At 41.5% G+C, this 14,679-nt stretch overlaps 1 protein-coding gene across 1 annotated transcript; it reads left to right on the top strand.

The window, feature by feature from the left end:
- The first annotated feature begins 3,524 nt into the window (after window positions 1–3,524).
- On the top strand, window positions 3,525–14,419 carry june (JunE proto-oncogene, AP-1 transcription factor subunit). The gene is made up of 2 exons (XM_034896790.1): window positions 3,525–3,585; window positions 11,423–14,419. Exon 2 carries the CDS (start codon window positions 11,571–11,573, stop codon window positions 12,612–12,614), a length of 1,044 nt encoding a protein of 347 aa, XP_034752681.1. The 5' UTR covers window positions 3,525–3,585; window positions 11,423–11,570; the 3' UTR covers window positions 12,615–14,419.
- The last annotated feature ends 260 nt before the right edge of the window (window positions 14,420–14,679 follow it).

Here is a 14,679-nt window from a genome sequence, read left to right as displayed (position 1 = left end):
CACACTCTATAATTTACAATTCCATTCAAAAGCAAACTTTTAGTATGTCAGCGGCGAGGATAAACTTCCTTTTAACCCTCCTGTTCGACCCATTTGTGAAAACTTTCTATGTCAGAACTATGACAAAAGAGCATTGGTAAAAGTGACCCCAAAAAAATCTAAATCATTAGAAAAAGTGAGATTTTTTTTTAGTAAATGACTAAACATAATTTAAAAAAGTCAAAAAAGTGACAAAAAAACATCAAAATCATTAGAAAAAGCAACAATTCAAAAAAATAAAATTGACTAAAACATAATTGAAAAAAAGGAAAAAAAGTGACAAAAAATATGATAAAATTGACAACAGTGTTGAGAAAAGTGTATGAAAAAACAAAATGAAAAATTTCAACCCAGAAAAACCCAAAGTTACAGGTCGACGGGAAGACAACATGAGGGTTGACAGGGAGACACCTGGCTCTTAGTGCTCAGCCATCTGACTGGTCGCGGCCAGTTGGGGGTCAGAGAGGAGAGAAAGATACAAATATGATTCATAATCATAGAAGTTGGTGTAAGGGATTGTCCAACAACAAGTAATATATAACCAGAACATTTCACAAACAGGTGCCGCTGAGAATTCCACAGGATATCCTTAATTTTTAGTCGGTTGTCTGTCCCCTTCCTCTTCCTATGTGTTGGCGTTCTAACCTCCGGTGGGTTTCCGAGGACTATGGTTACCTGGTCCTCAGATCTCTGCAGGGTAAATCCAGACAGCTAGCTAGACTATCTGTCCAATCGGAGTTTCTGTTGCACGACTAAAACTACTTTTGAACATACCCGTTCCACTAAAAAAAGTACCTTCCCAAAGGCTGTTTTGCAGGAGCACCGTGCGGCGCCAAATGCCAATAAACCAGAGCAGGTTTTTGGAATGCTGTTTAGACTAGCCTGACCCTCCTTCACAGCGCTGTGGAGGAAGGTCTGGCAATGCGAGACCATATAACAAGTAGATCTGACCAGATAATCGCATTGGTCAACTAGACATTTAGAACGTGCTCAAATCAGCATGACATCACACCCGGAGTCATTGGAGCACACCTGGTGCATCACGTAAAATATCACTCTGTCATTTCTGTGTCGACATTACAATGTGAGAGCATCTACAGTATTACATTTGTAATCATGTACCACAGTGGAATGCACAAAGGCCACACCCACAGCCTACACCTTGCTACATGTAAATTTCTCTCCAGTGGCATTGGCCATCCAGAGTAGCTATACTGGCCTCCAGCACCACTGTCAGAAATCGTAGAGTTGGTTCTGATCAGGATATCTCCTTTAATGCCCACTTAAAACACATTTCAAGAACTGCCTTTTCCAACGTGTGTAACATTGCCAAAATTACGCACATTCTGTTTTAAAATGATGCAGAAAAACTAGTCCATGCATTTAGTACTTCCAGGCTGGACTACTGTAATTCTTATTATCAGGTCGCCCAAATAAGTCCCTTAAGACGCCACAGCTGATCTTGAATGCTGGAGTGCGTGTTCTGACAAGAACTAATAAAAAATATCACTTTTTTCTGTGTTAGTAAAATCCAGGATTTAATTTGAAATCCTTCTCCTGACCTACGCTCTGCGGCCAGGCAACATCATATCTTAGAACGCCCAAAGCGGCCTTTTTCCCCACTACACCACCGGCTCCCAGAATGCAGTTACTTGTGATTCCCAGAGTCTCCAAAAGTAGTTCGGCAGTCCAGGTTTGCCTTGGACCAGCGCTTAGTTATGCTGCTATAGGTTTAGACTGCCGGGGGACTTCCTTTGACAAATGGAACTCCTCTCTCCTCCTTTCTGTCTACATCTGTGTGCATTCATGTGCCATTAGTCTAAATCAAGACTGCCTGAGAAACATGTTGAAGGAGGGCGCCTCGTCCGAAACATCCGTGTGGCAATAAAAAGTATTAATTGGAGTGCTGTCCAGATTACCTGTCCATATTTTGTTCCCAGACAACTCAATTTATTTTCTTCTGAATAGACAGTGAACACATCTGCTGTATTTACGTGAGCGTGGGTTTGTGTGTTTGCCACACCTACTGTTAGAACTGTAATTACTTCGCCCAGCCAAAGTAAACACTGATTTGTGATCTCTCTTACACACACACACACACACACACACACACACACACACACACACACACACACACACACAGTGGTTATTTGTTGGTTGGTCCCGAGGCTTTCAATTTTTGGTCTCTCATCAGGTCAGGTGTCTTAGCCAAGTGACAAAAAGCTAACAGATGACAGAGACAGACTCAAATATTGTAATAGTTTATTTGAACATGTAAAACCTGTATATAAATATAGCATTGTATATATGTACATTGTTCATACATTGATGCATAGTAAGAAGTGTTTGTCTGTTGACTACAGCAGTGGCTCCCAATCTTTTTGACATTAAGGACCCCTAAACTGACACAAATTAGACCACGGACCCCTATTTGATAAGACTTTGTCCCAGGGTCCCCCCCATCTGACTGGATTCTTGCTTATAGATATCCTCATCCAATGTCTTTGTGTTACTTTTTAGGTTCATAATTGTAATTTGGGTTTCTACTAGAACACATTTCCATGCTTCAATGTTAAAAAAGCTTATTATTTTTTTTCAAACAATATCTTTCTGATCATACCTGTATTCGGCCTCTGTCTCTGAAACTCTGTTTCAGCACTCTCTTAAGGCCCCCTTCTGAAAGTTAAGTCCGCTCTGATTGGTCAGTAATTCTGGGTCTTCCACATCTTCGCTCTCACAATCTCTGCCAAGGAATGACTGTAACGGCACTGTAGTGGCATTTTCTATACCTATACAGTCACATCACAGCCTTACTGAAGTCCTGACTTCCTGGCTCATTTTAAGGCATTGTTTTTCATTTCTGTGTGGATTGATCGTTACAGTATTTATATAGACCTGCTTTATAATAAAAGACAAGACAAATTTGACTTTTTACAATATTGGAGCTTTTAAGGACCCCCGATGGTCCCCGAGCCATCCTGGACTTTAGTCTTAGCTACCACAGAGGTTGAAGAGGTCATGCTCTCTGTACTGTTAATGTGAATTTAAGGATATTCACTTTTATCAATTAAATATATTACACATGGGTGTTTCATAGTTAGGACTGTGTCAAGGTTGCGTGACTACCTTTGAAGGTGGCTTTTGTAAGGGAAAACTATTCCGTTAAATTACCAAAAAATTACTTCCTTGCGATGTGGAGAATGCTTTTAAATCTGCATTTAGACATATATGATACAATTACATCAAATAAAATAATTGTAATAATAAATTGTAATAAATATAAATCACTATAATCCGTATAAATGGAAATGAAGATTCAAATAAAAAACATTTTTTTGACAGAGGACCCCCCCAGACCCCCTGTTTTGTGCCCCTCCCACTTCTCAAACCAAAGTTACACAAGGATCCATGCTTGCTGTTTAATTAAAAAAAAATTGAAACGTCAGAGTTATGATGGAGAGAGCGAGAGAGAGAGAGAGAGAGAGAGAGAGAGACTGACTCACTCTGTCAGTCCTCGGATCGTTCAGCAGCTCCCTTCTTCTCTCCGTGAGTATTAACCTATGGTATATACCAACCATTATTATTGTTCGTATCAACATCCAGCCGCCGTGTTATGTTTTATGACCATAGTTCGACATGGAACAATCGGAAATGTTGTTTTGGATCGTTATCGTAATGAATCGTGTGTGAATCCACCAGCCTCGCGGTGTGAAGTTGACGGCTGTACCGGCAACTTTAACGCGTTTGAAGCGCACTGACGGGTCAGAGAGGGGGGGTCAAACCGTAACAGCTTCACCACTCACAGGTTATCAATTTGAATGTTTTCACTGTCTGACTAATTGAGCCTGTGCACGGACGCTATCACTAATCATTAAAATGTGTTTCAGACAGCAATGACAAGGATGTGACATAACCTGTTTAACTTTTTTATTATTATTAATGATCTCTAGCCTCATGTTTATAGCCTACTGTTTCACTGGTGTTTTATCATAAATGATTGGTTTATTATTATTGGATGGATCAACATGGAAGCAGTATTTGGTAGTATGTTGTAGCTAGATGATTTGAACTATGAACTATTCGTAACAATTCCTCATTTATTTATGTAGCACTCATTTATTTTGTGTGTCAATTATTTATTTGCAAAGTAACTCCAGCTTTCAATTAAATGTAGGTGAAATAAAAAGGAGCCTACATATGTTGCCCTGTGAAGTGTAGTGAAGTAGAAGTGAGGCAGAAGAAAATGGAAATAGTAAAGTTGGCCCTACCTCAGATTTAGGCTTATTATAGGATGTTATTAACAAATTGCACAAGCCTGTTTAAGGAATGTGTGTGTTGGCTGATAGGTAAGACGTGTTGCCATGTTGGAGGTAACTTTGTTGCCATTGCATCGTGTGTCCACCAGAGTGCACTGACTGGTGGGTAATATGGTTTTATATACAACATGGCATAGTCATATGCTGATACTGCATGATGTACATGTATTTACAATTACAATATGTATGCCAATGAGAGAAAATCTTAGTTCATGTGTTTTTCAGCTGGTTTGTCCAGGTGTAGCTCCTGTATTGGGACTCAGAGTGAGGAGCAGAGAGGGTCAGAGGTGTGGCTCTTCTTTTAAAGAATGTTTAAAGAAGGGAAAGTCGGCACAGCAGCGTAACACTCAGGATAAATACTGTAATGAAATAAGGCAACACAACGTTTTGGCCCACAATTTGGCCTTCCGAGGAAGGATCATTCACCTTTTTTTGTCCTGCACCGGAAACTACATGGATGTGCACAACATCATCTTTTTAAATCTTCTTTCAAAGAACCCACTGATCATTGATGGAAACAGACCAGCTGTACGGACACAGGGAGGGTGTTGCTGTAGCTACCTACTTGACATAAACGACATAAATGTCAGTGCTGGCGGGTTGCAATGGCTATGGTAGCCATTGCAACCCGCCAGCACTGACATTTATGTCGTTTATGTATCATTTTTATAATTTCTAATTTGACAAATGAATAAATACATTAAATAAACACATTGTATAAGACAAGTGTTTGGCAAGTTTCTCAGAAGGTAATCTAGCATTGGCAGACCTTCCTCGACAGCCCTGCGGAGGAGGGTCTGGCTAGTCCACACAGCGTTCTGGGGTGGGAGAAAAACAAGCTCTGGTTTATTGGCATTTCTTTAAACCAATCACAATCGTCTTGGGCGGTGCTAAGCGCCGGACGGAGCGATGGTGCCGCTGCAATCTCCTCTCAGTCTCAGGAAGGAACTTGTTTTGGTGGAACATGTGTACGTTCAAAGGTTGTTTTAGTTGTGTAACAGAAAACTCAGATTGGACAGACAGTCTAGCTAGCTGTCTGGATTTACCCTGCAGAGACCTGAGGACCAGGTAACCATAGTCCTCAGATTGGACAGATAGTCTAGCTACAGTAGCTGTCTGGATTTACCTTAGAGTCCTCAGAAATCCACCGGAGTTTAAAATTCCAACACAAAGAAAATGGAAAGAAATAGAAATCCGGCATAATTTCTGGTAGCACCAGAGCAGTCCTGGAAGTGGAACGTTGTGGATAGACTACCTCACAGTGACCGGTACTCGGTTCACAGTATTCTTTTCTCAGCTAAACTTGACTGTAAAGACCGCTAAACTTAACTGTCATTCACCTAATTTCATAGGATATTATACGAATTGTTGTGCAATAGTAAGATATCAAATGAACACGTTCATGAGAAAACTAGAATTTAGAACGCTAACATAAACAAAGCAGAAGGTGACAGGCATCCGGCGGAACTACACAGGAAGTATAATGCGTTACTTTTTAAAAAGTGACTTAAAAAAAGTTAGAATATTAATTTACTTAACTTTCATGTGTCATGTGTTCATTTGTAAATTATCATGTCATGGTGGTGATGGCACAGTGGATATGACACATGCCTTTGGTGTAGGACATCCGGGTTCAATTACCACTGCGATGCATCAACCAATGTGTCCCTGAGCAAGACACTTAACCCCTAGTTACTCCAGAGGCAAGTTGTAAGTTGCTTTGGATGAGGTGTCAGCTAAATGACATGTAATGTAATACTGTGCCTTGTAAAAGTATTCACCCCCCCTTGGCATTTTTCATGTTTTGTTGCCTCACAACTTGGAATTAACATAGATTGTTTGAGGATTTGCATCATTTAATTTACAGAACATGCCCAAAACTTTTTTTTATGATTTTTTATTATTGTGAAACAAACAACAAATAGGACAAAATCACAGCTCCAAGTTGCTTTGGATAAGTCTCTATGAGCGTGCCACATGTCACCAATGGGACTTTTGCCCATTCCTGGATGGTTTCGCTTGGAATTTTTGCGCCTGTAAACAGCAATCTTTAAATCTGACCACAGATTTTCTATTGGACTGAGCTCTGGTCTTTGACTAGGCCATTCCAACACGCTCCCCCTTAAACCACTCAAATGTTGCTCTTTGACCAGTTTCCCAGTCTCGGCTGCTGAAGAACATCCCCACAGCATGATGCTCCACCACCATGTTACACTGTGGGGATGGTGGTCTTTGACTGATGTGATGTGTTGGGTTTGAGCCAAACATAGCATAAAAGTTCAGTTTTAGTCTCATCAGACCAGAGCACCTCCCTCCATCCATTTTGGGAGTCTCCAACATGTCTTTTTGAAAAAACTCAAAACGTGCCACTTTGTTTTTTTCCGACAGTAATGGCTTTCTTGAGGCCACTCTGCCATAAAGGCCTTCTCTATGGAGCGTACGGCTTATCGTCATCATATGTCCAGATTCTCCAGTTTCTGCTGTGGAACTCTGCAGCTCCTCCAGGGTTCCCTTAGGTCCCTGTGCTGCTTCTCTGATTAATGCCCTCCTTGCCCGCCCGGTCTGTGAGTTTTGGTGGGCAGCCGTCTCTCTGCAGGTTTGCTGTTGTGACACGTTCTTTCCATTTGGTTATGATAGATTTGATGGTGCTACTGGGGATCATCAAAGACTTGGATATTTTTTTTTATAACTTAACCCTGACTTTTACTTCTCAACAACATTGTTTGGAGCGTTCCTTGTTCTTCAAAAAAAGGTGTGTAATGACAGATCATGTGACACTTAGATTGCACACAGGTGGACATCATTTCACTAATTATGTGACTTCTGAAGGTAATTGGTTGCACCAGAGATTTTTTTGGGCTCCATGACAAATACATGCCAATTTTTCCTAAAATTGTTTTATGTAAATATTTTGTTCTGATCCATCACATAAAATTCCATTTAAAAAGAACATTGAACTAAAGGCTGTAATGTAACCGAATAGGTAAAAAGCTAAGGGGGGTGAATTCTTTTGCAAGGCACTGTATAAGAAAGCCTGCCTAGGACAACAAACAAATCACATTCTGGTAAAGGATTAGTTACTGTAGACACAATCCATTAATTAAAGAAATTTCTTACACCACCGGTTTTCTGTGAAAAGTACTAATAGTACAGTGCTATGTTACTTAGTAATGTGTTACCACCCAGCAGTGTTTAAGACTGAAAAAACAACACATGTGATCTAATTTGGCCAACGGGTGCATTACACATTGAACTTTTGAACTTTCTCCCACTTCCTGTTAGCCAGACCACAGTTTGGAAACTTAACATTAACCAAGCGTGTGGAAACCATAGGTGGAGACTCACGTGTGTGAACACCTCGGGGGTGTTGCAGTAGAAATTAAAATGTTGCAACCAGCTAATTAATGGGAAACCGAATATTTCACAGCACCCACAGTGAAAAGTCATGCAAACCCCATAGCACCGGCAAGAGAAAATCTCAGCCGCCGCCGGTGTTTATCAGACTGACTTCAACCTAGTGTTTTCGGTAAAATATTTCTGAAACTTTCTCTTCTAAATATAAGTAATGAGCCATTTGTCTCTACTGTCCTATTAAAGCACAGAGGAGTTTCTTCTCAGGAAACAAATATGCGAGGAGACGATCGACCTGAGCGGACTCACATCCTGTGTCTCGTGATCACTTTTGTCAGGCTACTAGATGCTGAAGTGGCTGATGTTGTGTGCAAGGCATTCTCATGAAGGGCTCTGTACAATATCGTACAAAAATGTAGACCAAAGTTGACGATAGCCTAAAAAATGAGGAGACCGCCGACTGGTCACGTGACGCTGAGCGGCAGTTTAGTTGTCTAAGCTGCTGCAGAGCTTTGTCACGCCGACAACAGACCTCCGTTGTATCAGTTATAGTTGGTGGTTCAGTCGCCTGAAAATAGGTGACTTTGGGCCTGGTACAAAGCATCGCAAGCTGCCTGTCATTTCAGCAGACATTACGGTTACATTTAGTCCTGAGCGGTTAATGGGGTACGGTGTCTTGCTCCCGAGCACCTTACAGGGCCCAGGAGGTGAAGTGGCATCTCTAGGGCGACCAATCCACACACAGTCAATTTAAAAGATATTGTGCAAGTTAAAGGTCCCATGACATGGTGCTCTTTGGATGCTTTTATAAAGACCTTAGTGGTCCCCTAATACTGTATCTGAATTCTCTTTTACCTAGACCTTAGTGGTCCCCTAAGACTGTATCTGAATTCTCTTTTATATAGACCTTAGTGGTCCCCTAATACTGTAGATTCAGTCTCTTTTATGTAGACCTTAGTGGTCCCCTAATACTGTATCTTCAGTCTCTTTTAGATAGGCCTTAGTGGTCCCCCAATACCGTATATGAAGTCTCTTTCCCAAAATTCAGCCTTGGTGCAGCCTTGGGCACGGTGGAAGCTAGGGGTGTGGCCTTGACCAACTTACACTTTGCTCGTTTGTGTAATGTAAATGTAATTTTCTCAATTGCAGAGCAGGATACCCGGGGATCGGTTTAAACCTACCACCATTTCTAGCCACTGTAGGGCCATAGGCAGGCTGGCGGAACGCATATTAATGAAAAAAACAACTCACGAAGTGAAATTTTTATGCCATGGGATATTTAAGAAAGTAAAAGTTTGTCGCAGGTTTGTTGTAGTACCAATTAGCTTTGTGTGAAACTGCTCAGTGAACTACATCTCTCTTCTCCGACAATTTACATCACCTAGCTTGATGCTCGACTTGCTCGCTAGCTTGCTTGCTTTAAGTTAAAACTGATATACCGCCCAGCCCTTGAACCATGGCAGCAGCTGTGACCACGATCCAGGTGCCACCACAATCCAAGTAAATCTGCGAGGTGACAAAGCACAAGGACTTTCGGGACGTTGTTAGTAGCATGCTTTATAGGGACACGGGTGGAGAGAGAGGGAGGAGAGGAGACCTCAGTGTGTCATAGGAAGTCCCCCGGCAGTCTAAACCTATATCCGAATAACAAAGGGCTGGTCCAAGGCAAACCTGAGTCAGCTCTAACTAAAAGCTTCATCAAAGAGGAGCGTTTTGAGCTTACTCATAAATGTGGAGGTGGTATCTGCTTCCCAAACCCAAAACCAGGAGCAGGTTCCATAGTAGAAGACCCTGATAGCTGAAGGCTCTGGCTCCCATTCTACTTTTGAAAACTCCATCCACTAGTACATTTTTTTTCTGTGAGCACTGTGTTCTAGTAGGGAAAAAGGGTACTATGACCTCTTTAAGATATGATGGTGCATAACTATTAACTTTTTAGGCAAGGGGAAGGGTTTGAAATTCAATTCTGGATTTTACAGGAAGCCATTGCAGAGAAGCTAATATCGGAGAAATATGATATTTCTCGTAGTTCTTGTATGTACATGTGCTGCAGTATTTTGGATCAACTGAAGAGTCTTAAGGGATTCGTTTGAGCAACCTGATATAAGGAGAAGCAGGAACAATATCCAGCTCAAAGTAATACATGCATTTTTCTGGATCTATTTGAGACAGGATGTGCAAATTTTGCAATGTTACGCAGGTGAAAAAAGACAATTCTTGAAATGTGTCTTATATAGGTATTAAAGGATGTATCCTGTTCAAATATAACTCTGAGGATCACGGGCGTCAGACTGGGAGGTAAAGGTATCCAGGGCCCTCATGTGAGGAGGGCTCAAAAAGATACTAGAATGAATAGCCGTGGATTCGGGGAGGGACCCATAAAAAATGCCTTTCTACAGGGCCCAGAATGTTTTTGCTATGCCCCTGCTTTAGATGATAAGCTTTGGAGGTGTTTGGGGGCCAAATACAATAACTTCAGATTTGTATGAGGTTTACATCAGGAAATTGAAGATCATCCAGGTGTTTATATCCCTAAGGCATAATGGAAGATCAAATAACTGATTGGTTTCATCTGGTTGATTGATTCATATAATTGGGTATCATCTGGATAACAAATGAACTTTTCTTAGAATGTAGCTGTACCAAAGTTGGCTCCTCATAATGAGCTCCAGGTGCTGTGACTGTGGTTTTGTAAAATGGTCTTGGGAAGGAACTTGTCTTGGTGGAACATTTGCACCCCGATAAAAGAAAACACCACAATACAATACAATACAATATTGTTCACACAATACAGTAACAGTAAAGCTATTTAAATTACCTGGATACATGCTTTATGTACACTTGCGGCCCCAAAACTTCCAAGTTGGATAGTAAATTAAACATCTAATTTGTAAATCTTTCCAAAACTTACTATTCAATAATGGCAAATTGCTTGAAGTTGGATGTTTCCCTGAAACAAACAGGGATTTGCCAGGCAAGGGACATCGTTGTCGCTCCAGACTATAGTAGGAAGACCCCTGATTGGTCGACACACTCACTCCGCTGCATTCTGGGAGTCAAAATGGTGACGCAAAAAAAAGATAACCATAGTTTTTTATTTATTATTTTGAATTTCTTGTACAAAGTTTTAAAAAGACACTGCAGTTTCAGACTTGATTACTGAAAGGCCTGAGATCTAACGGGAGAACTGGATGGAATGGAGAAGCTGTTTTAAGGCAAAAAAATGAGAGTACAACTCTACCATGAAGCAATGTGGGTATCTCATTTTGGGTAATATGATGAATGAGCACATCATTGTGGATTTAATGTACAAATGCTCCAAAAAAGACACTGCAGTTCAATTTGGATTACATATCTTCTGGAAGGCCTTCAATTGCAAGAGGAATCTTTTTGAAATGCTGCTGAGCTTAGTTCCTAGATACAAAAAAATGTAAGTATCTACACTGCATCAATCTGGAGATATTGAATAATTGTTGACCTTGTTTTTTTGTCCAATCAGAGCTGGATACATGTCTTGAATCTCATCTCTGTAAATAACACGCACGCACGCACGCACGCACGCACACACACACACACACACACACACACACACACACACACACACACACACCAGTAGAATCAATGGGAGGTGGTGTCAGCACCACCTCCCAGTTTACACCTCAGTAATCTTTGTTCTTCTCTTTTTCTTACAGAGGTGTCTGTTTCTTTTCCTGCAGACACTCGCCTTCTCTTCTTCTTCTCTTCGTCTCTGCTTCTCTACGTCCTGCGTTCATCCTCCAGCCGCCGACGTCAGGGGAATTCAATCCCCTTTGATATTCAGGTTAATCTGATTATGAAGATTTCTTCTGAGACGCCTTTTTGTCAATGACAGCCAAGATGGAGACTCCCTTCTACCACGACGACTCCCGCTTGGCTGAAGTCGTCCCCGGGTTCAGCCAGATCCCAGAATATGAGCGTTACCCGGGAAGCAAGATGCTGATGAATAAGAAGGTCATGTCCATGGTGGGCGGTCATCACTTCCCTGGCGGTAGTGCAGCAGGAGGCAGGGGCGGAAACCACCACAACCTGGGGCTTGCCGGCAACAGCTCCATGTTGACATCAGCGTCGTCATCGACCGACATGAATCTGCTGAAGTTGGCTTCCCCTGACCTGGAGCACCTGATCATCCAGTCCAACCAGGGTCTGGTCACCACCTGTCCCGTGTCAAACTCCACCAATCCCTTCATGTACCGCAACCAGGCCACCAACGAGCAAGAAGGCTTTGCTGATGGCTTTGTCAAAGCGCTCGCCGACCTCCACAAGCAGAACCAGCTGGTGGGTAGCGGCCCCATGTCCCCGTCCTCGTCCTCCGCCGTCTCCCTGCAGACATCCTACCAGAGGAACCTGATGTCTAGCGGAGACATGCCCGTCTACACCAATCTCAGCAGCTACAACCCAGGCCAGGTGACATACCCTGTGGGGCAAATGGCTTACGGTAGTGCCTCAGGCCACGGTGGTGGTGGAGCCCCTCAACACCACGCCCGAGGCATGGACGCCCCTCAGACTGTCCCTGAGGTGCCTCAATCGTTGGGCGATCCCACATCCCCACCCTCCCTCTCCCCAATAGACCTGGAGACACAGGAAAGAATCAAAGCAGAACGCAAGAAGCTCCGCAACCGTATTGCCGCGTCCAAGTGCCGCAAGCGGAAGCTGGAGCGGATCTCGCGGCTGGAGGAGAAGGTGAAGGTACTGAAGAACCAGAACTCGGACTTGGCCTCCACCGCCGCCATGCTGCGGGAGCAGGTCGCGCAGCTAAAACAGAAGGTCATGAGTCACGTCACCAACGGCTGCCAAATCACTGTTGGCTCTGCCACTGCAAAGTCTGGAGACAGAGGGGGAGGCACTGGCAACGAGGGCTCCAGCTGCTGAGGAGGCGGGACACCAGGAGAATATGCGTGGGAAAATCAGCCGATAGGTCGACAGGCCGAGGGTTTACTTTTAACATTTTGTTGTTTTGCTTAAACTCTCGGTCAGAGCGAGACGTCGACGACGCCTCAACAGGACAGATGGACGTTTAACGGGATTTATGTAGCCCCGTAAACCAGTGTCAATCACCGAGCCAGAGGGGGGCGGGGCTTAGAGGAGAGAAAGGAGACAGAAGCACATGAACTAAGTTCTGGCGTTGAATTTTTCAAAAGGAGAAGGGAGATAATTTAATTTGAAGAGAATGCATATGTGAACGGGCACATTTATTTGATAGATGAACTACATTTACGGACAGATTTCCAATTTTTATTTTCAGTTGTCATTTCAGTAAGTAAACTGCACTGGAAACAATGGGAACAATTGTCCACCAATGATTTTATTCGAAGTTACAGTAAAAACATTGATTGAATAACTAACATGTTAAGATGTCTTTGATTATTTAATCCAGAGTTGAGGAGATTACTTATAAGAGGTAATCAAAATACTGTAAAGTAATTATATTACTTTTAGTTACAGAGTGAGAACTCTAATTTCATATTAACACAATTTTCATGTCATAATTGAGAGTGTTAAAGAGACAATTTTAACACGTTTTCAAATCCAGCCAAACTTTGCTCCAAATGGCCGACTCTGCAGTTTTGTTTTGTAATACAATTATTGTAATCCCTTAGCTTTTATTTATTTATTTTTTTCTACAATCCCACTGTGTGTTCACACAGCTGAAGGACCATCCCTTTACAAAAAAGACTTGGACAACTTTGTTTTTTCAGTGACTCGTTATGGTATTAATAGATTTATGCAATCTGATTACTGCAATCTCTTGTTACACTTTACTTGAAGGTATCTTACACTGTCACGAACGTGTCATAAAGATTATAAAGAAGTCTTAAACGTTGATGACATAACGCTTCTTTTAGTAAGTGTCATTTGGTTTTGTCATGGCAAGTTATGATTATGGTTAGGGTTAGGGTTAGTCTTGGACACATGCAATCATGTGTTCATGATACCTTCAAGTAAAGTGTTACCCAATCTTTTTACATGTCTGTAACTAAAGCTCAGCTGTGGTTGGTAATAATCCAGTGACTGTTAAAACGTTAAACTGTGTTTCTGTGTTTTCGTCGTGTGTGTATCTTAAAAACCTTTAAAGTAATGTCTTTGTGAGGAAAAAGTTTCTTCGCTGTTTTTCCAGCTGCTTGGTTTTTATTTTTGTTTTTTGGCTGGTTGAAACTTTTCTGACTTTCATTGGATCTTTTAGAAAGGAATTGTTCGATTCAAGATCTGCAAGCGAAGACGTCTCTATCACCATGGTCTCAGTCACTATTAAAAGATCTGATTCTGGAACTAAAGGAACTAAATCCTGATGTGGGATTTCACTTTTAACTCAACAGCGGGTTTTTAAAAAAATTGTTATTTGACTGATTGTTGACACATATATTTTTCAGAGCAATATAAATATTATTGAACATAAATGAGATGAATAACACTACTGTGCATAAGGGATACCATTATTTAATCATATTTATCATTTTCCTAATTTGCACCTTTTTTTTATTAAAGACCATTTCTGCCAAGGATAGCAAGATTTTTAGGATGGTCTTAAATAAGAATTTGACCTGCCACTTTGTCAAAAGTTACAATACAATAAATCTGCTGCTGGTTGTGGGTAAAGAAAAAATGTATTAGGATTTTTTTTAAGCTAAAATGGTCTCAGTGGAACATCAAATGTGTTCCACTTGCTCTTGTAAAAACAAATACCCTTGATACTCAATGTCGGGGTCATTTTTTTACACTGTAAAGTAACAAAACCAAATAAAACAGCCAACCTGGAAATCCTAAACAAAATGTATATTTTTGAAGTTTAATGTACCCACACTTGTGTACATACAGTATATTAAAATAGAGCGCGCTGTGAAAATGAGGTCTACTGTTGCCATGGTACTTGCAGCTTAGTGTACATTAAGCTACGGCTGCACAATTAATTGTAAGTTAATAGAGATCCCCATTTTGG

This window comes from Etheostoma cragini, chromosome 16, assembly GCF_013103735.1.
Source record: "Etheostoma cragini isolate CJK2018 chromosome 16, CSU_Ecrag_1.0, whole genome shotgun sequence".
In the NCBI taxonomy this organism is placed as follows: domain Eukaryota; kingdom Metazoa; phylum Chordata; class Actinopteri; order Perciformes; family Percidae; genus Etheostoma; species Etheostoma cragini.
Note: the sequence above shows the minus strand (reverse complement) of the source record. Positions and strands in the feature narration are given on the sequence as shown.